This window comes from Schistocerca piceifrons, chromosome 5 (genome assembly GCF_021461385.2).
Source record: "Schistocerca piceifrons isolate TAMUIC-IGC-003096 chromosome 5, iqSchPice1.1, whole genome shotgun sequence".
Taxonomy (NCBI): Eukaryota; Metazoa; Arthropoda; class Insecta; order Orthoptera; family Acrididae; genus Schistocerca; species Schistocerca piceifrons.
This window is the reverse complement of record NC_060142.1, coordinates 57,552,920-57,573,178: the sequence shown is the minus strand read 5'-3', so window position 1 is coordinate 57,573,178 and position 20,259 is coordinate 57,552,920. Positions and strand designations below refer to the sequence as shown.

At 39.8% G+C, this 20,259-nt stretch overlaps 1 protein-coding gene across 2 annotated transcripts in view; it reads left to right on the top strand.

Annotated features, from left to right (window-relative positions):
- LOC124798578 (GTPase HRas) overlaps nt 1-20,259 on the top strand; it is a 72,263-nt gene that overhangs the window by 30,910 nt on the left and 21,094 nt on the right. For both annotated transcript variants that reach the window (XM_047262040.1, XM_047262041.1), the window contains exon 3: nt 13,872-13,900. In XM_047262040.1, coding sequence (XP_047117996.1) covers nt 13,872-13,900 — 29 coding nt within the window. The remainder of the gene's footprint in view (nt 1-13,871; nt 13,901-20,259) is intronic.

Here is a 20,259-nt window from a genome sequence, read left to right as displayed (position 1 = left end):
TTTTTTCCATTGCAAGAAGCAAAGAAGTACCATTTGGCCTGTAATTGAAAATTTGCGTTGTGGTTACAGACATTAGTAAAATTTTTCCTATTGTTATATTGGCTAGCACTTTCATCTGAAAAGTGAATTACCTTCTCAACTTTAGGGAAGTTTTCTTTAATATACCTATAATTTCCATTGGGACTGAATGGCATGTACTAATGTTGTGTTGTGCTGTAAATAGTTACTTAACATACAGATTGAGAGACGGGTGAATTTGCCATCCTCATTCTTAAAATATAATACAAATGGATGAACAGTTGCCTGGTCATTGGCCCAATGATGTGAATTGCAGTTTGTACAATATATGTAAAATTTTCTGCAAAGTCAACCAAGATTAGATGTTCAGTTCCAGAAAGTCTCTCTTTCTTTTCTCTAAAGAACTGTCCTCGAATTTTTTAAACAAAGTAATGACCTTTTAGATTTCCTAACTTTTCAAGTGATTCAAAATATTCTTCTTGACTTTTTGTAAGTGTGACCATTTCAGCACTGTCTATAGTGGCCCATTGCTTATCTCTACACTGTCTGGAAGTTCCTCAGTTGAATTGTTTAACATTTCAAGTAGGGGTTCTTTTCCAGGATGACTTTTACATAAGCCCATCAAACAGTCATAGTTGTTAATGTCGCACACCAGCAAATCAAGTAATTCTTTATAGTTAACATTGAGTTTCGCGATCATCAACTGTGATGTTCTGATGATCTAATCAAAATGCAGCATCGAGGGCGTAGTTCACAAAATTTGGATCTACGTATTTGACATTTGGCATAAAATGTTCTAAAAGCCAAGTAAAGTACATTTAAATTGCAAAGTACTAAGTACTTCTGTTACACTACTTTGTTTCCATCAATAACCATTACGGTGTACTGTTTTTCACCTGCACACTTACTTCTGTTTTCATCACTTTCAAAGAACTGTTTAACTTTCTCTACAGTATTTTCACTAACACCTACCCCTTTCTATTTCCCTGATGTGAACTAAATACCTTGTTCGTTCATTAAATTTCGAGTAAGTCTGATCAGGCAAACAGGTACAGCTTCATCCTCAGGAATGTAGCCATGATCCTGACTGTCACTATCAGTCATGACTTTTGCTTTTGCATTCAAAACACAGAATTTTGCCCCCTTCCCAAGAGCTCAGCATTTGTTTACTGGGTACAGGCTTGGCAACCACAGGTTCCCGAGTTCGGGACTGGGAAGTACCTTACCTTAAACTCCAGGCATGCTTCAGCAACCACTGTGCGATGCGGCAATGGAATGTGGGTTTCGGAGAATGGGGCCTTTGGCTCCACTGCCTGGACTGCAAGAAATGTACACACCTCTATAAAAACAATCCTCAACCTCAAAGTGTGCTACATGGTGATATGGTAAATGGCTGTTGAGATAAAACAGTGTCTGGGGGTGCAACCTCTAGGGCATCTGCCACCTGAGGCATGCAGGGCTCTGCCTGGGTCAATGTTTGTTTCACTAGTGTCTCTTAGGATCCCTATGGAATGGCCTCATCAAACTACTACTCCAGGCGTGACGTGTGTACCATCAGGTAGTACTACACCAATTCATCAAAGAAAGCTCAGTTGGTCAGCCCTCCTGAGAAGAAGTGGCAGAATCATAGTAACAGGGCATTAGTGTGCCACAACACTTTCATTGTAATCAAGAGAACAGGAGAAACCGTTGAGAAAATCTCCCATTTCTATATTCAGAAGGCATTGAAGAGTATCGCTGGGTCCCTAAAAAGAACAACTTCATAACGGAACACTTCTAACAATGTTGTTGTTGTTGTGGTCTTCAGTCCTGAGACTGGTTTGATGCAGCTCTCCATGCTACTCTATCCTGTGCAAGGTTCTTCATCTCCCAGTATCTACTGCAACGTACATCCTTCTGAATCTGCTTAGTGTATTCATCTCTTGGCCTCCCTCTACGATTTTTACCCTCCACGCTGCCCTCCAATACTAAATTGGTGATCCCTTGATACCTCAGAACATGTCCTACCAACCGATCCCTTCTTCTGGTCAAGTTGTGCCACAAACTTCTCTTCTCCCCAATCCTATTCAATACTTCCTCATTAGTTATGTGATCTACTCATCTAATCTTCAGCATTCTTCTGTAGCACCACATTTCGAAAGCTTCTATTCTCTTCTTGTCCAAACTATTTATCGTCCATGTTTCACTTCCATACATGGCTACACTCCATACAAATACTTTCAGAAAAGACCCTGACACTTAAATCTATACTCGATGTTAACAAATTTCTCTTCTTCAGAAACGCTTTCCTTGCCATTGCCAGTCTATATTTTATATCCTCTCTACTTCGACCATCATCAGTTATTTTGCTCCCCAAATAGCAAAACTCCTTTACTACTTTAAGTGTCTCATTTCCTAATCTAATTACCTCAGCATCACCCGACTTAATTCTACCACATTCCATTATCCTCGTTTTGCTTTTGTTGATGTTCATCTTGTATACTCCTCTCAAGACACTGTCCATTTCATTCAACTGCTCTTCCAAGTCCTTTGCTGTCTCTGACAGAATTACAATGTCATCGGCGAACCTCAAAGTTTTTATTTCTTCTCCATGGATTTTAATATCTACTCCGAATTTTTCTTTTGTTTCCTTCACTGCTTGCTCAATATACAGATTGAATAACGTCGGGGAGAGGCTACAACCCTGTCTTACTCCCTTCCCAACCACTGCTTCCCTTTCATGCCCCTCGACTCTTATAACTGCTATCTGGTTTCTGTACAAACTGTAAATAGCCTTTCGCTCCCTGTATTTTACCCCTGCCACCTTTAGAATTTGAAAGAGAGTATTCCAGTCAACTTTGTCAAAAGCTTTCTCTAAGTCTACAAATGCTAGAAACGTAGGTTTGCCTTTCCTTATTCTTTCTTCTAAGATAAGTCGTAAGGTCAGTATTGCCTCACGTGTTCCAGTATTTCTACGAAATCCAAACTGATCTTCCCCGAGGTCGGCTTCTACTAGTTTTCCATTCGTCTGTAAAGAATTCGTGTTAGTATTTTGCAGCTGTGGCTTATTAAACTGATAGTTCGGTAATTTTCACATCTGTCAACACCTGCTTTCTTTGGGATTGGAATTATTATATTCTTCTTGAAGTCTGAGGGTATTTCGCCTGTTTCATACATCTTCCTCACCAGATGGTAGAGTTTTGTCAGGACTGGCTCTCCCAAGGCCGTCAGTAGTTCCAATGGAATGTTGTCTACTCCAGGGGCCTTGTTTCGACTCACGTCTTTCAGTGCTCTGTCAAACTCTTCACGCAGTATTGTATCTCCCATTTCATCTTCATCTACATCCTCTTCCATTTCCATAATATTGTCCACAAGTACATCGCCCTTGTATAGATCCTCTATATACTCCTTCTACCTTTCTGCCTTCCCTTCTTTGCTTAGAACTGGGTTTCCATCTGAGCTCTTGATGTTCATACAAGTGGTTCTCTTGTCTCCAAAGGTCTCTTTAATTTTCCTGTAGGCAGTATCTATCTTACCCCTAGTGAGATAAGCCTCTACATCCTTACATTTGTCCTCTAGCCATCCCTGCTTAGCCATTTTGCACTTCCTGTCGATATCATTTTTGAGACATTTGTATTCCTTTTTGCCTGCTTCATTTATTGCATTTTTATATTTTCTCCTTTCATCAATTAAATTCAATCTCTCTTCTGTTACCCAAGGATTTCTACTAGCCCTCGTCTTTTTACCTACTTGATCCTCTGCTGTCTTCACTACTTCATCCCTCAAAGCTACCCATTCTTCTTCTACTGTATTTCTTTCCCCCATTCCTGTCAATTGTTCCCTTATGCTCTCCCTGAAACTCTGTACAACCTCTGGTTCTTTCAGTTTATCCAGGTCCCATCTCCATAAATTCCCACCGTTTTGCAGTTTCTTCAGTTTTAATCTACAGGTCATAACCAATATATTGTGGTCAGAGTCCACATCTGCCCCTGGAAGTGTCTTACAATTTAAAACCTGGTTCCTAAAACTCTGTCTTACCATTATATAATCTATCTGATACCTTTTAGTATCTCCAGGATTCTTCCATGTATACAACCTTCTTTCATGATTCTTAAACCAAGTGTTAGTTATGATTAAGTTGTGCTCTGTGCAAAATTCTACCAGGCGGCTTCCTCTTTCATTTCTTAGCCCCAATCCATATCCACCTACTACGTTTCCTTCTCTCCCTTTTCCTACACTCGAATTCCAGTCACCCAGGACTATTAAATTTTCGTCTTCCTTCACTATCTGAATAATTTCTTTTATTTCATCATACATTTCTTCAATTTCTTCGTCATCTGCAGAGCTAGTTGGCATATAAACTTGTACTACTGTAGTAGGTGTGGGCTTCGTATCTATCTTGGCCACAATAATGCGTTCACTATGCTGTTTGTAGTAGCTTACCCGCATTCCTATTTTCCTATTCATTATTAAACCTACTCCTGCATTACCCCTATTTGATTTTGTGTTTATAACCCTGTAGTCACCTGACCAGAAGTCTTGTTCCTCCTGCCACCGAACTTCACTAATTCCCACTATATCTAACTTTAACCTATCCATTTCCCTTTTTAAATTTTCTAACCTACCTGCTCGATTAAGGGATCTGACATTCCACGCTCCGATCCGTAGAACGCCAGTTTTCTTTCTCCTGATGACGACATCCTCTTGAGTAGTCCCCGCCCGGAGATCCGAATGGGGGACTATTTTACCTCCGGAATATTTTACCCAAGAGGACGCCATCATCATTTAATCATACAGTAAAGCTGCATGCCCTCGGAAAAAATTATGGCCGTAGTTTCCCCTTGCTTTCAGCCGTTCGCAGTTCCAGCACAGCAAGGCCGTTTTGGTTATTGTTACAAGGCCAGATCAGTCAATTATCCAGACTGTTGCCCTTGCAACTACTGAAAAGGCTGCTGCCCCTCTTCTAACAATAGGTTTGTTTATAAATAAAGAAATCTTCTGCTACCAGTCACAATTTTCTTTATTTTACTATTTGCACGACGCGTTTCGAGAAATAAGTCCCATTTTCAAGTGCGTTTTTTATATGTGTGTTAAGCCATTTCTTTTGATGTTGTCAGTGTGTGTGAGTCTGCTTCATTTTGTTGACTTTTACTGTAATACATAAGAAACGCGATTTTAGTTGGGTATCAATTCTTTCTGTGAGGCTAGTGGCTAAAGTTTGAGAACAATTTGCAAATATTTTCAAAAATCACAGAGTAAAAATTGGGTTTTCTACATCCAATAAACTACACCAAAAACTAATACATAATATAAAGTGTAATCATGATCCATATTCAGACTCTGGAATATACAAGGTAACATGCCAGGAATGCTCCAAGTTCTACATAGGACAAACAGGCCGAAATATCAACACCAGGTACACAGAGCACATTAGAGCATACACACACAACAAACACACATACACAATACAGGACACCCATTTGGAAAAATAGAGCAAAATGTCAAAGTACTCCACCGACTAAATAAAGGACATAAAATGGATTTTCTTGAAGAACTGGAGATATATTCACATTACAGAAAATATGAAGATAGAATATTAAATGAAAAACTTGAAAGTGAATCAGTGAATTTCTTCAGATGTTTCGATAATATACTTAAATAAAAATAGTAAAACATAGAAATAAGCACAATTGTAAAATCAGTATAAGTAATTCATGAGCCAAATTGTAAAGATAAATTAACCTCTGTACAAAAGCATATCATAGTCTGTGGAAGACCTATAATGTTATCTCTGTGAACTACCTATAAGAAGATCTTTGTAACTGTTTTGTTTATATAAGATATTTTCGATGTGTAAAATGTACAAGTTGTGTGTGATGTTAAGTGTGTGTGACTCTCTACACAAATGGACCATTAGAAAACTGTAAATACAAATTGTTCACAAACTTTAGCCACTAACCTCACAGAAAGAATTGATACCCAACTAAAAATCGCTTTTCTTATGTATTACAGTAAAAGTCAACAAAATGAAGCAGACTCACACACACTGACAACATCAAAAGAAATGGCTTAACACACATCAAAAAAACGCACTTGAAAATGGGACTTATTTCTCGAAGCGCGTCGTGCGAATAGTAAAATAAAGAAAATTGTGACTGGTAGCAGAAGATTTCTTTATTTATAAACAAACCTATTGTTAGTACAGTCGCAGGCTTTCAAAAACCATTTATAATGGATCAAATCGGAACACTTCTAGTTGAAACTGCTAATTTGCACCAGGTATCTAAGCTTCTGGGGTGTAAGGCCGTAGGTGACTAACCAGTCAAGGCTGGGTTGCGTAACACCCTTTAACTTTTGTAAAGGGGTGGTTACCTGATCCGATATAATGGACATGGACCCTGTTACATGAAGAATGGAAAAATGTTGGCTTCACAGAAGTGCAGAACTATATGAGGAGAGTCAATGGCATATTGGAAAAATATGCAACATTTATTTGAACATTTAACTCTCCAGAATTACCTGAACGCATCCTTGCAGGCTATATCCAGTGTTCACCCATTTGTTTCTAACCCGTTTGTTGCTTCAAATATCAAAGATTTGGCCATACCACTATGGGATGTAATGGGAGAGGTACGTGTGGAAATTGTGGCGGCTCAGCTCATGAATCGGGCAGTTCTTGTACACTTCCTCCGCAATGTATAACTTGCGCTGGTGACCACACAGTATGGAGCAGATAGTGTGAGGTTTACAATGAGGAAAGGAAAATTCAGGAGTTGAAAGTCTCGAGGTGGTGAAGCTAAAAAATGCTTCACAGCTATGCAACCTCCAGTTTTTGCTACTTCTTTTACATTGGCCCTTAAGAAACTCTTCGCCAAGTGTGATGCCTCCACACAAATTCAGACCACAGACTTTCACAAAATAGTGCCAGCAAAGAGATTTCCCAGGAATTAATTCCTCAGTGCAATTACTGATTCTCATCAAAGACAAGTGTTCAAGTTTTATTTCTCTCAAATCTGTAGTGATTTTTTTTTCTTGTGGTTTTTCGTGTGTTTGTTTTCCATGGTACTCACAGATTGAAGAGACTCCATAACTCACTCTTAAGTTAAAAAGTTGCTGTACACTATCATCAAACTCATTCAAATGTTTAAAGTCTTTAAAAATCAAACTGTAACAATATTTGTGGCACACTTCATTAACAGATTTTCCAGTAGAACATTGTAAATCCATTTTAAGAATAGGCTGCAGAATAATGTCTGTTATAGAACTAGATTATCTTAGTAATCACACCGGAGAATATTGTGTTTCACTGCATACATCTACACTGTAAGAACCTTCAACACTGACTCTGGTAATGGTTGAGATGAGGGGGTTCCCAGAGTCAGAAGAATGGTCCTGTCCTGGTAAGTACTAAGCTGGTGAAACTTGAAGTCCTTTTTTGTCCCTGTAATAGTTTGAGAAACTTCAGTTTTAATTTTTAAATTATTCTTTATCTTTAGTTAAAAAAAAATTATTATAAAAATCAAAACCGTATAAAACAAGCTGGCCGTATGAAGTGAAAAATAAAATGAGTGAAACATGCATGATAGCTAATTTCTTAAGCTGCAAATATAGCAAAAGTACAAAAAAATTATAACTTCGTTCGATGCCAAATACCAACATTGAAATTTTTGCTGTAGTTTACTAACACACCTATGCAAGGTTTTTTTAAATCCCCACCAGATATTAAGCTCCTACTTAAAAAATTTTAATTTTTTTTTAAAGGATGGAGGAGATTTATTTTGATTTGTTCTCTGTGTTATGCTTTGTATCATATCTAATAGTGTTAAGAAAATTAACTGTGTTGTTTTATTCCTTCATTGAACTTTTACACCTCGGAAACTGTATTTTATTCAATTTTGATTTAAAAGTTTGGTAGCCATTTTCTCTTGCTAAGGTTAGTTTTAGACTATTAGTTTTTGGACTCGAATTATGGAAGAGAATGTTCTGAACAAAATAGTGTGTGTCCCATTCTGGGAGCTTTACCCAGTCTGAAGATATTTTATTTATTGCAGATGTCTGCAATAAATGTCTGTAAAGCCTCAAATATGCCCCCGCAGCTCAACATAAACTGCAATCTCTCTAAAACAGCTCAAGATAAGCAAATTAAAAACCTGTTTTGAACTAGTTTTTTACCATATATTAACATGTAAAAAAATCATAGAAATCAAAAATGGTCAACCATCCTGTAATATTTTTTTTTAGGATCATGTCATGTGGACTGACCCGTATTTGTTTTCATATGGCTTCTCCACATTTTACAGTCAGCATTTATAAGCATGACCAAAGCTAGAGCATGAAACTGATCAATTAAGTCCTTACATTCTCACAAAAAAATAAAGGGGTTGATATTGTTGATGCATCATCGCATTCTTGATTGACTTGCCAATCAAAGTTAGGCACCTTTGTGACATAAGTCAGGAAAGTAGCAAGGTACATATTTAGCTTCTTCCGTGTTTTTTTTATGATTTAATTCTCCAGTTAGTAGTAGTAGGGCATATAAGGCATGTGTGCGTATGCTGTGTGCAGATGCAGGAGGAGGTGGCCACAGTTGGCGAACCTCTGAAGACTGTGTTGGCTGCAATTGGCCATCTGCAGACAGCTGCCTCATGGTGTAGCAGCGGTAGAGAATCTGCCATGTCCCATAGAACATGTCAGGTGTGGCTTATTTCGCCCACAGGTCCTGTTACTGAGGCATACCTGAAGCAGTGATTCGCACTCACTGCAGAGTGATTGGTGGGCTGTACGATGTTCTGCTGGTTCCTTACTACGATATCTAGTGGCAAAAGAAAGCCTGATCAGCAGCTAAAACTTCCTGTTATATAAGTTTGCTTATCTTATTATTTCAGGACACTCACCAACTTCTTCTGATCAAACTTCTTTTCTCTAAGTGCTGCAGTTACTGCTGGAAGTTGAGAGTACAGATCCAAAATCAGCTCTTAAAATAAATATGTGGCTTGTTGTTAACAGTGTCTTTTATATTGTATTCTTATTTACAATAACTGTTCGTTACAAAGTTGTTGCATTATGTGGAACATCAAAAAAACATTGATTAGGACTAAGGCCAAATACATTGTGTTTTTATCTAAGTCTGAGGGTATTTCACCTGTCTCACACATTAGATGGAATAGTTTTATCATGGCTGGCTTTTCCAAGGCTGTCAGTAGTTATGACAGAATGTTGTCTACTCCAGGTGCATTGTTTCAACTTAGCTCTCTCAGTGCTCTGTAAAATGCTTCTTGCAGTGTCTTATCTCCCATATAGTCTTCTACGTCCTCTTCCATTTTTGTAGTACACTAGACTGTCGCTAATCCGGCCCTCTGTAGTCCGGCCTCTTAGTAATCTGGCACGCATCCAAAAACACATGCACAGTGGATTATCGTGCGCAACAATGCTTAGTTAAACAATGCTTTATATACTGTATTTGAAATTATAGTTTTCTTTACAGTTTGGAATTGTGTCTTCTAAAAGAAAACACGTTACTGTAGACCTCAAGCAGAAACTGGAAATTTTAGACAAGTTAAATTGAGGTTCTTCACAGAAAGCCATTGCTGCTGAGTTCAGTGTTGGGCGAGCTGCTATTTATGACATCAGAAAGAAAGAAGGATGATGATATTCAACAGTGCTCAACACAAATGGATAGAGAGTTGGGATAATGGAAAGTTCTGCGAAAGAGTGAGAAAGAAGAACTGGGTGTAGCTGTTTATAGAAGGTTCTCTCACACACACACACACACACACACACACACACACACACACACACACACACACTCTCTCTCTGGTCATACCGGACTCGAGAGTCCATTACCGCAGCAACGTATTTTCGCCATCTGTCCCTTCACATTGTCCTCCCATCTATGCCTCGGTCTTCCAACAGGATGTTTTCCCTCTAAGTGCCTTACCAGTACTTCGCGTGCTGCCCTGCCCTCATCCATTCGAGCTACGTGACCCGCCCATCACAGCCCACATGATTTAATAACACTGATTATGCCAGGGCTTAAATACAACAACACAGTAAAGGAATTCCAGTCAGTAGCCCAATTATAAAGGAAAAGGCAGCTGCATTTAATAAACAGCTTGACAGTAGTAACTTGTTTGCAGTGATCGAAGGTTGGCTATCAAACTGGAAAAAACGACATGGCATTTGGCAGCTGACAGTCACCGGGGAAAGTCGCTCAGCTAATGATAAGGATGCTGACGAGTTTGTAAGCAAGATAGAGAAGATAATAGAGGAAGAAAATTTAACTGCTGATGCCTTGTATAATGCTGATGAAACAGGACTCTTTTACAATATGCTTTCTTCAAAAACATTAGCTCCCAAGAACGAGAAGGAAGCTCATGGCTACAAGCAACAGAAACAGCGTGTAACATTAATGGTGTGCTGTAATGCAAATGGGAGTTATAAACTACCTTTTTTGGTGATTGGAAAATCCCAACATCCACGTTGTTTTCAATACACTGAAATAAATACTACTCTACCAGTGCAATATTGCACTCATAAGAAAGTGTGTATGGATAGACAAATGTTTTCTTGGTGGTTCCATGAAACGTTTGTATCAGCAGTGAGAAAATTCTAAATTAGGAAAAGCTCCCACTGAAAGCTATCCTTGTAACTGACAATGCTCCCAGTCATCCTTCAGGTGTTTCTCTAAAGTCGGATGGTATACAAGCACTCTTTCTCCCACCCAATGTGACAGCCCTAAATTCAGCCCATTGACCAGGGAATTTTAGAATCAATTAAACGTCATAGAATCAATTAAACGTCATTATCGACATTCACTTCTCGTCTCCTTGCTGAATGAAAGTGAAAATGACTATCGGGACTATGCTGGAGGCTTGGAAAGCAATTAACATACGTGATGTTGTTTTCCAGCGGAAGCATGGGATAAAGTGGAGAGCACCACTATAATGCAGAAATGGAGAAAATTGTGGCCATCCATTGATTGCCGAGTTGGATCCAGTAGTGAGTGACAGCGAAGAGCCAGTTGATTCGGAATTATCAATTACTTTGTATACTGACATGTTCCACAACCTTCCAGGAGGAGAAGAAATTGATGATGATGTTACTAGGTGGCTGAATGAGGAAAACTGTGGTATGGACCAAACTTCAGCAGATGAAGAAATAATCAAAAGCGTGCGAGAAAGTGATGAAGAAGAGGACGCAGGAGGAGAGAGCATGAAGATTTCTCATACTGCTGGTGCTGAAGCTGCCGAAGTCTTCCTGGCATACATTATGCAACAACCAGATACTTGCAGTACCAATGTAATGCTTGTAAAGCAGTTTCATGATAAAGGATGCCACCGTTACATATGATCATTGGGACAGTTAAAAATTTGGGATGTGTTTCATAGAGAGTGATACAATTGTATAATTATGTGGTGTATATTGTACACTCAAGGATGAAGTTTTCTTTGAAAATTAATGTATTTTTGGATTTAATAAAGTATATCCTCTGTGTTTCAAAATTGTATCCTTCGGTTTAATAAAGTACAATACACTATATCCCCTATGTTTTCAAAATAAATAAAAGAATAAAATAAATTTCAGACACTCAATCATCCCTCACTTCCCCGAATCCAGCACCCATATGCTCTAGCAATGGCCCGTTTAGCGAGAGTCTAGTGTATTGCCTTCAAATTGATAAATACATAAATTTTGAAAATAACTTCGCTAAACAACAGAACTGTAGGTTGGAATAAAACACACACACACACACACACACACACACAGAGAGAGAGAGAGAGAGAGAGAGAGAGAGAGAGAGAGAGAGAGAGAGAGAGCCATCTCCAGAATGCAAATGTCACGTAGACTAGAAGCAGCAATCTGGAGTGTGTTTTCGTTGTACCTTTCTGAAACTTAATGTGTCATCTTTGCAAATAGCAATCTATATTTTTCTTGTATTGGTGACTCTCTTTTTTTTTTTTTTGTTTTTTTTTTAAATATACTGTTTGTTTACTTCTTCTTAAAATAAGATACATTATTTGTCTCTAAAAATGTTGGCAAACCTACTCATTGGTCATGTATAACCGAAAAGACTAAAGAAGTGTATAAATGAAATTAGTCAAACATTGAGACTGAGTGAAAACACCTGTCACTTTGTTATCTCACATTAAGCAAAACTATACAAACCCGGAGACTGAGTTAAAACATTCATGTAACTGACATGGCCACAGATACCAGTTTTGGTTGACTGAACAAAAAAGTGATAGATACGCCAATCAGTTGTTAAAACCATTCAGTTGTCCAATCGCTATTTCCAGGTGGAGAGTCAATATTAGGACTGTCCGTCTGACCTTGCTCGTTCACCATGTGAATGAAGAAGTGGCTGCTCGTTAAGCAGATTCCAAGCGGGCATACAAGGGAAGAGGTTTAATGGTTATTGGGAGTTCCAAAATTGGGTATGTTATGGAGCCCTTAGGGAAATAGCGTCCAGTGCTGGAAAGTAGTCCACTCTTCTCTCAGCTGTCGAGGGTGCAAGGGGCAATCATCTGCAAGCTATGACACATTCCACTTGGGTTCTGAGATGATACTCAGTTTGTACGGGCACCTAGTGGAAGTGGTGGAGCAAGCCTCATTCATGAGGTGAAAGCAGAGTTCACAATTTGCCATATAAATTCCCAGAACTTATAAGGGTCCTTTGGTGTGGGGCCGAGTTGAGAGTCTCAACCAGAGGCTTCATCGATTCTGTGACAGTCCTGATTGCAGATTTTTGGATCTGGGTTATGGAGAATTTCTGGATGCCCCTTGATAGGTCAGGAGTGCACTACACATGAGAAATAGCTACTCAGGTAGCAGAGTGCTTGTGGAGAGGACATTGTGGTTTCTTAGGCTAGGATATAGTTTGAGATCCTCTGAACGCTCTCCAGATGATACACAGAGGGCAAGATCGAATCGTGTACGAAGTAAAGACACTCAGTCTGACAAAATTGGTACAGTAAATTAGCAAAGCATTTGTCACATGGTTCCAGAGTTTACTGCTCTCTGGGAAGATGTCATGCTCAAATCATTCTCAGTGCTGAGAGCTGGATGAAACCCAATATAGAAAGCTCCAAAATATTTAACACGGCATGGAACATATATCAAGGAGACAGGTTAGATGCCATAGGAGTGAGAGTGTTCATTGCAGTTGATAAAAATATTGTCTATTGAGGCTGAAATTGAGCCTGTGAAGTCACATGGGCACGAGTAACTGGCCTCTGTCAACCTAGGGTTAATCATTGCATGTTTTTTTTTACTACCTACCCGATAGTTTACTGTATGAGAGCTGCATCAAACCAGTCTTAGGACTGAAGACCACAACAACAACACCCAATAGTTGTAGAAAGCAGTCTATGCTTAGTAGCTCAAAAATACTCCAATTTTCCGTGTTAGTTGGAGGCGACTTCAGCTACTGAGTATTAGACAGAGAAGTCTATGGATGCATTGCAGGGGTAAGGAAAGACAGCCTTCCGAAAACTTGACCAACTAGGTTGACAGTCCACATGCAGTGGAAATATTTTAGACGTTGTGGCTACAATCAGGTCTGCCCTTATCAGCAGTGTCAGCTCAGTATGGAGAAAAGGGTTAGTGGTCAAGATGTCACCATAATGATGGTGGCTAATAAAGTTAATAAAACCATCCAGAAGCCTAGGGGCATATTTATGCTGGAAGGAGCAGATAAGCTGTTGATCGCATCCTATTGAGATATTAAATGGACATCATTTAGTTCCAATATAATGGCTGTAGAGAAATGATGGGGAAAGTTTAAACTGAGTGTAATTTGCATTCTGTAGAAGTATGTGCCAACTATGTAGATTAATATGCAAACTATTAATTCTTTTTTCCTTTCTCATTTTCAGTTTTGTGGATGAATATGATCCTACAATAGGTAAGAACAGATTACAAATATTAATTCTTACATTTTTGTAATTATGTAGTTACTGTATGTAATTTACTTTCACGCACACCTTGTCTAACACTGTGTCCATGTAGCATTGATAGTAGTAAGATTTGTTTTTACATTTTCATTCAGACGTTGATTGGAAAATATAAGTAAATTTTTATTGGAAACTAACTCTCTATACTGTACATTGCCATGAATTGAATTTGGGGGGGGGGGGGGGACAATTGTATTGTTGGTGACAATTACTTACATACCATTTCTTGGCTGCTATGATGTCAGGATATTGTCAGATGTTCAGAACTAACTACAGTAGTTGATCCCACGATGTTTTTTTTGGAATTTAACAGAGCTTTTAACTCAGTTGCTTTGTATTTGAAATAAAACTGTTGCAGTCTGTTCTTTCAGGTAAAACTTTAGAGCCCTTTATTCTTGGTTGGGTGAATTAATTCTTATGTTGAAAGAAACCAAGGGCGTGTCACCCCCCCCCCCCCCCCCCCCATTATCATCACTCCCAGTAAAATGCAATGGTATCAAATGTACCTTTGGATTGACAACAGCATTTTAGTGAGCTTGTAGTCAAAGTGTTGTAACATAATATGTACTTCACATCTGCAGTGTGTTATCATTATATATTTTTCTGAATAATAAGTTCTTGACTGTGAAATTGATGCGGGCAAGAAATGGACTTTCTAGCAGAGATGCACTGCCTCCCAACAGTCAGGTTATTATTTTATTTTGATCCATGAGGTTGTGCAGCATTGTCTAGAATTACGTTCATACAGGATTATCACGCCAGCAATTAGTTGTTGTCTTTAATGGTTGTATGTAATGTTGTAATAGTTTTGGTCTCGGTGTAACAGCTAATCATAGCTTTTGGCAAGTGAAACTCCTAAATATTGACATCTCAACAAAGTGTAGAAACTATCGAATCATTTTACTGTAGAAGATAAAAACTTCAAATTTTTTGCTCATAAATTGAGGGAGATTTCACTGAAGTTGTAGCGTGAAATTATGGGCCAAGAGATGCTGTGCATTAAACGTGCAACATTTTATTACTCCAGCGTAAATGGTATGTCAACATACATTTTTATGTGCTTCTGCCAGTAGCACCAAAACCCATCCTCTTATACAGGGTGATTATAATTAAAGTTAAACTTTCAAAATGCTGTAGAAATAACACCGCTGGTCAGAATGATGTCAAATTGCAACAGAACATTATCAGAGAAGGGGGAAAACGTATGGCAGAAGGAAAAAGGTAGTGTGAAAATTGATCAATAGATGGCTCTGTATGTATCAAATATGTAAATGAAAACACCTGTCATGTGCACGACCCATTGAAGTTGGTATAAACACGCCGGTACACGGCTTTTGCTCCTGTCGCATCTCTGATTTTCGCCATGGGTCTGGACAAAATGATTCAGAAATTCTAAAAGACGGGTTCCTTTTGTGTGCAATCTGGTAGAGGGAAGACATGAATTGATTTTACAGCAGTGGAAGCAGTGGCCATAGCAGTGCAGGAGGAGACAAGTGGTGGTGCGCAAACATATAGTGCACAGAGAATTGTCGAACATTGGATATACCTGTGAACACGGTGTAAAGTCCTAAGAAACATCCTTCTTTACTATCCATTCAAAATTAACCATGTGCACAAGGTGCTTCCTGTTGACCTGCTGGCAAGAGAGACCTTTGCTTTAGAATTTCTTGCTCACATGGAAGTGGACAATGATTGGGCATGGAAGATTTTGTGGACAGGCGAAGCCCATTTCTATCTGACAGGATATGTCAATACACAGAATTGTCAAGTATGGGCATCAGAAAATCCACACCCAAATCAAGCAGTACCACTTCATCCTGAAAAGGTCACTGTGTGTTGTGGGTTTACAGTATCATTTATCATAGGGCCATATTTTTTCGAAGAGACAGGTGCTTTTGGTCCTGCTCCCTATACCATCACTGGTAAGCTCCCTACACCGTCGCTGGTAAGCGCTATGAGTGTCTTTTGCACAACCACATCATTTCAGCTCTCTTAACAGTGTGGATGTGTGGATGGGATGATTTTTATGCAAGATGGCACCAATCCAGTTAAGCAGCTGCTGAAGCGCCATTTCGGAAATGCTAGAATTATCAGCTGCCATTTCCCTACAGCCTAGCTGTCCTGATCACCTGAGCTTAATCCATGTCACTTCTGGCTGTGGGGCTATCTGAAAGATGTGTTCAGTGTTCTGATTGCATTGAAGGCACGCATTGTGCAACACATTCTGAACGTGACACTGGAAACACTTCGATCAGTTGTGGAACATGCTGTTTCTCAATTTCAAGTTGTTGCAGGAAACCGTGGACAGCATATTGTTGCAGGAAACCGTGGACAGCATATTGAACATGTTTTGTGCCACTCACGCAGAAATTCATAATCCGATTTGATTTTGATTTATGCTTTCTATGCGGTTTTTGGCCTCAGAACAATAAAAAACCGAAATTTCCCATCCAATGTGATATGACCTTGCTGTGGTGGACGGTCTTACGTAACTAACAGTATTGTACCTGTACACGTGCACACTGAGTAGTACGGTTTGTTTAATGTCAAACGTACTCCTTATGCATTGTTATATGATTCATTTATCGTTAGTAGTCAACCATTATTAAATTATGATGCTTACAGCACTATCTGTTGCTACATTTTGTAACTATTTATTTTTCTTCTGCCACATGTTTTCCCGTTCTCTGATAATATTCTGTTGCAATTTGACGTCATTCTGACCAGTGGCATTATTTCTACAGCAGTTGGAAAGTTTAGTTTTAATGATAATCACCCTGTATATATTGTGTGAAAACTTGAAGAGTGTGAGGTGATTTCATTGCCAGGAATGTGGGCATGTAAGGCGGGGGGGGGGGGGGGGGAACTCATTGCATATGAGAAGCTTACAAATACAGAGGTACAGGGTTCATTCCTTCAGTGGTATTAGGGTTTTAATGAAGACACTTATTGCTTCATTCAGCTCTTGCAATGATTTATGTATGTGACAAAAGTCAGGTTGCACCATGGTTCAGAGTCGACATGAAACTGTAGCTTCCTCTCTTAACAGAGTTGGTAAGTTGATCCAAACGTCTCTGGAAGGCAAGGGCATACAATCTTCTATAGGCTCATATGTAATAAATTCCTTTGGTAATCAAACCATCATTCAGGCTGAGGACAACTTTATTTTAAACTTTGTTGTGTTTGGTATTTCAGTAATCATTGACAGTCATCTCTCATCAGATCTTCAACAACAGCACCATGTGAGGTAATGCACTGGTTAATCCGGAGTGGGGTTCAAATCCTCATCTGGGCATTGTATTTAGGTATGTTTTGATGTCCTTAAAGCCTCTGAAAAGTCTGCAGTCAGTTTCCTGCCCTGTTTGTCTGACCTGAGCTTTACTATGTTTTGTAGTGACATAGGCATTGACCTGAACAGTAATTTTTCATTCTATTAAACAACAGCCTAACTTTCGTCAGTTCTCGGTGTACTTTACAAATTCTGTCTGTAAATGGTTTTAAACTTGTATAAGGGTTTAAAGAAATTAAGAAAATTCCAAGTACCCCCAACTTGAAATAAATTTGTAATGACAGATCATTCTGTGGATAGAATTGAAAAGACTGTTCTATAGTTTTCCTCATTTGAATATAGCAGCAAGCACTTTTTTTTTTTAAATTGTCGTGGAGTACATATCAACTGCAGTAGTGTAATTTGTTCTTGGTGCTATACTGATGTCGTTTCACACTTTGGTGTCTTCAACAAAAATTTTCTCAATAATTGGAGTGTATGTTGCACTCCTCATCCTACGTGACAATCAACTGCGTTACATTTGTTTTTCATTATTATGCTCTACATACATTAGGAATTTCTGAGTCAATAGGTGAGTCATGGTTTTTCGGCATTCATAGATTGTAGGTTTTATATGTAGCTGTTGTTATGAAATTGTCTGTTTGGCTGTTCAGATTACAACATTGCTCAGTGTTATTGAACATTGTCATAGGAATCTCATTTCTAGAGTGGAAATATATTTACTCTACTTCTTGTGCAATATTTTAATCTGTAGTGTGTTTATTCGTAGAAATTCCTTTTTCCTTTCTTGTAGTGTTAAAGTCCAGAATGGAATAACAACACCATTATGAAATGATAGGCTGCTACTCACCAAACAGAGAGACAGTGAACCGCATATAGGCACAGTGAAAAGACAGCTATACCTTTAAATTTTTGGCCAAAATGCCTTCTTCCAAAACGGAAAATACATGTGCACACATGCACCCTCCCTGATGACCCCCCCCCCCCCCCCCCCACATACACAAGCGCACCACTGTGCATGCATGCCCCCCCCTGCCTGTCACCCCACCCCCCACCCACCCACCCACACACACACACACACACACACACACACACACACACACACACACACTGCTGTCTCCACCCACTGTGCACTGTGATTGGACTGAGGATGCAACTGTGTCTGGACAGGAGTAGCAGTCTGGCATGGCTGATGGGGTAAGGAGGCGGCATGGGGCTGGGAGGGGGATGGATAACATGGTAGTGGTGGAAGAAGATGTAATGCTGCTTTTGGGAGAGTGCAGGGAATTGGTTGGGGACGTGGCAGGGTAGCTAGATGCAGTCAGGAGGTTTTGGGGAGGGGGAGGAGAGGAGCAGGAAAGATTGTGAGTGTATTGGTGGAATAGAAGAGGACAGTAAGTGGAGGACAGAATTAGTGAAGGTTTGAGGCCGGGGGGGGGGGGGGGGGGGGGGGGGTTACAGGGATGTAGGATATATTGCAGGGAGAGTTCCCTCAGGGACAATACAGGAAAGCTGGTGTTGGTGGGAAGGATCCAGATGGCGCAGGCTCTCAAGCAATTATCCTTTTGGGCATGCTCAGCATCTGGGGTGGTTCAGGTGTCTGTTGGCCACAGTTTTGTCAATGGCCATTCTTGCTAAGCACCAGAGTGGTTGCAGCATGGTTTGTAGATCACATGGCTACTTTTACAGGTAACCATGCCTTTGAGGGGATAGCAGATACCTGTGATCGACTGATGGAGGTGGTTGTGGGTGGATGTATCAGACAGGTCTTGTATCTAGGTCTTTGTAGGGATCTGAGCCATAAGCAAGGAATTACAAGCAAGGGTGGAGTAGGAGCAGGAAAAAGAAATTGTTTAGGTTCTGTAGGTGGCAGAATACTATTGTGGGGGGGGGGGGGGGGGAGAGGGGCAGGAAGACGGTTAGTGGATAAGATATTCCTCATTTCATGGCACAATGAGAGAGAGTTGAAATCCTGGCAGCAAATGTGATTCAGTTGCTCCATTCCTGGGTGGTACTGCTATGTCCCGAAGGGGTACTGTTGTGTCCTGAGGGGGTGCTCTGTGAACAAATGGTGGGTATGGGGGGGGGGGTGGTAGGTGACAGGAGAGACAAGGCATGGAAGATCTGTTTCTATACAAGGTTGGGCCTCAGTGAGATCCTTTTACGTCTACGCCCATACTCCGCAAGCCACCTGACAGTGTGTGGCGGAGGGTACCTTGAATATCTCTATCGGTTCTCCCTTCTATTCCAGTCTCGTATTGTTCTTGGAAAGAAAGATTGTCGGTATTCCTCTGTGTGGGCTGTAATCTCTCTGATTTTATCCTCATGGTCTCTTCGCGAGATATACGTAGGAGGGAGCAATATACTGCTTGACTCCTCGGTGAAGATATGTTCTCGAAACTTCAACAAAAGCCCATACTGAGCTACTGAGCATCTCTCTCTTGCAGAGTCTTCCACTGGAGTTTATCTATCATCTCCGTAACATTTTCGCGATTACCAAATGATCTTGTAATGAAGCACGCTGCTCTCCATTGGATCTTCTCTCTCTCTCTCTCTTCTATCAACCCTATCTGGTACGGATCCCACACTGCTGAGCAGTATTCAAGCAGTGGGCGAACAAGTGTACTGTAACCTACTTCCTTTGTTTTTGGATTGCATTTCCTTAGGATTCTTCCAGTGAATCTCACTCTGGCATCTGCTTTACCGATGACTAATTTTATATGGTCATTCCATTTTAAATCACTCCTAGTGCCTACTCCCAGATAATTTATGAAATTAACTGCTTCCAGTTGATGACCTGCTATATTGTAGCTAAATGATAAAGGATCTTTCTTCCTCTGTATTCGCTGCACATTACACTTGTCTACATTGAGATTCAATTGCCATTCCCTGCACCATGCGTCAATTCACTGCAGATCCTCCTGCATTTCAGTACAATTTTCCATTGTTACAACCACTCGATATACTACAGCATCATCCGCAAAAAGCCTCAGTGAGCTTCGCAAAAAGCCTCAGTGAGCT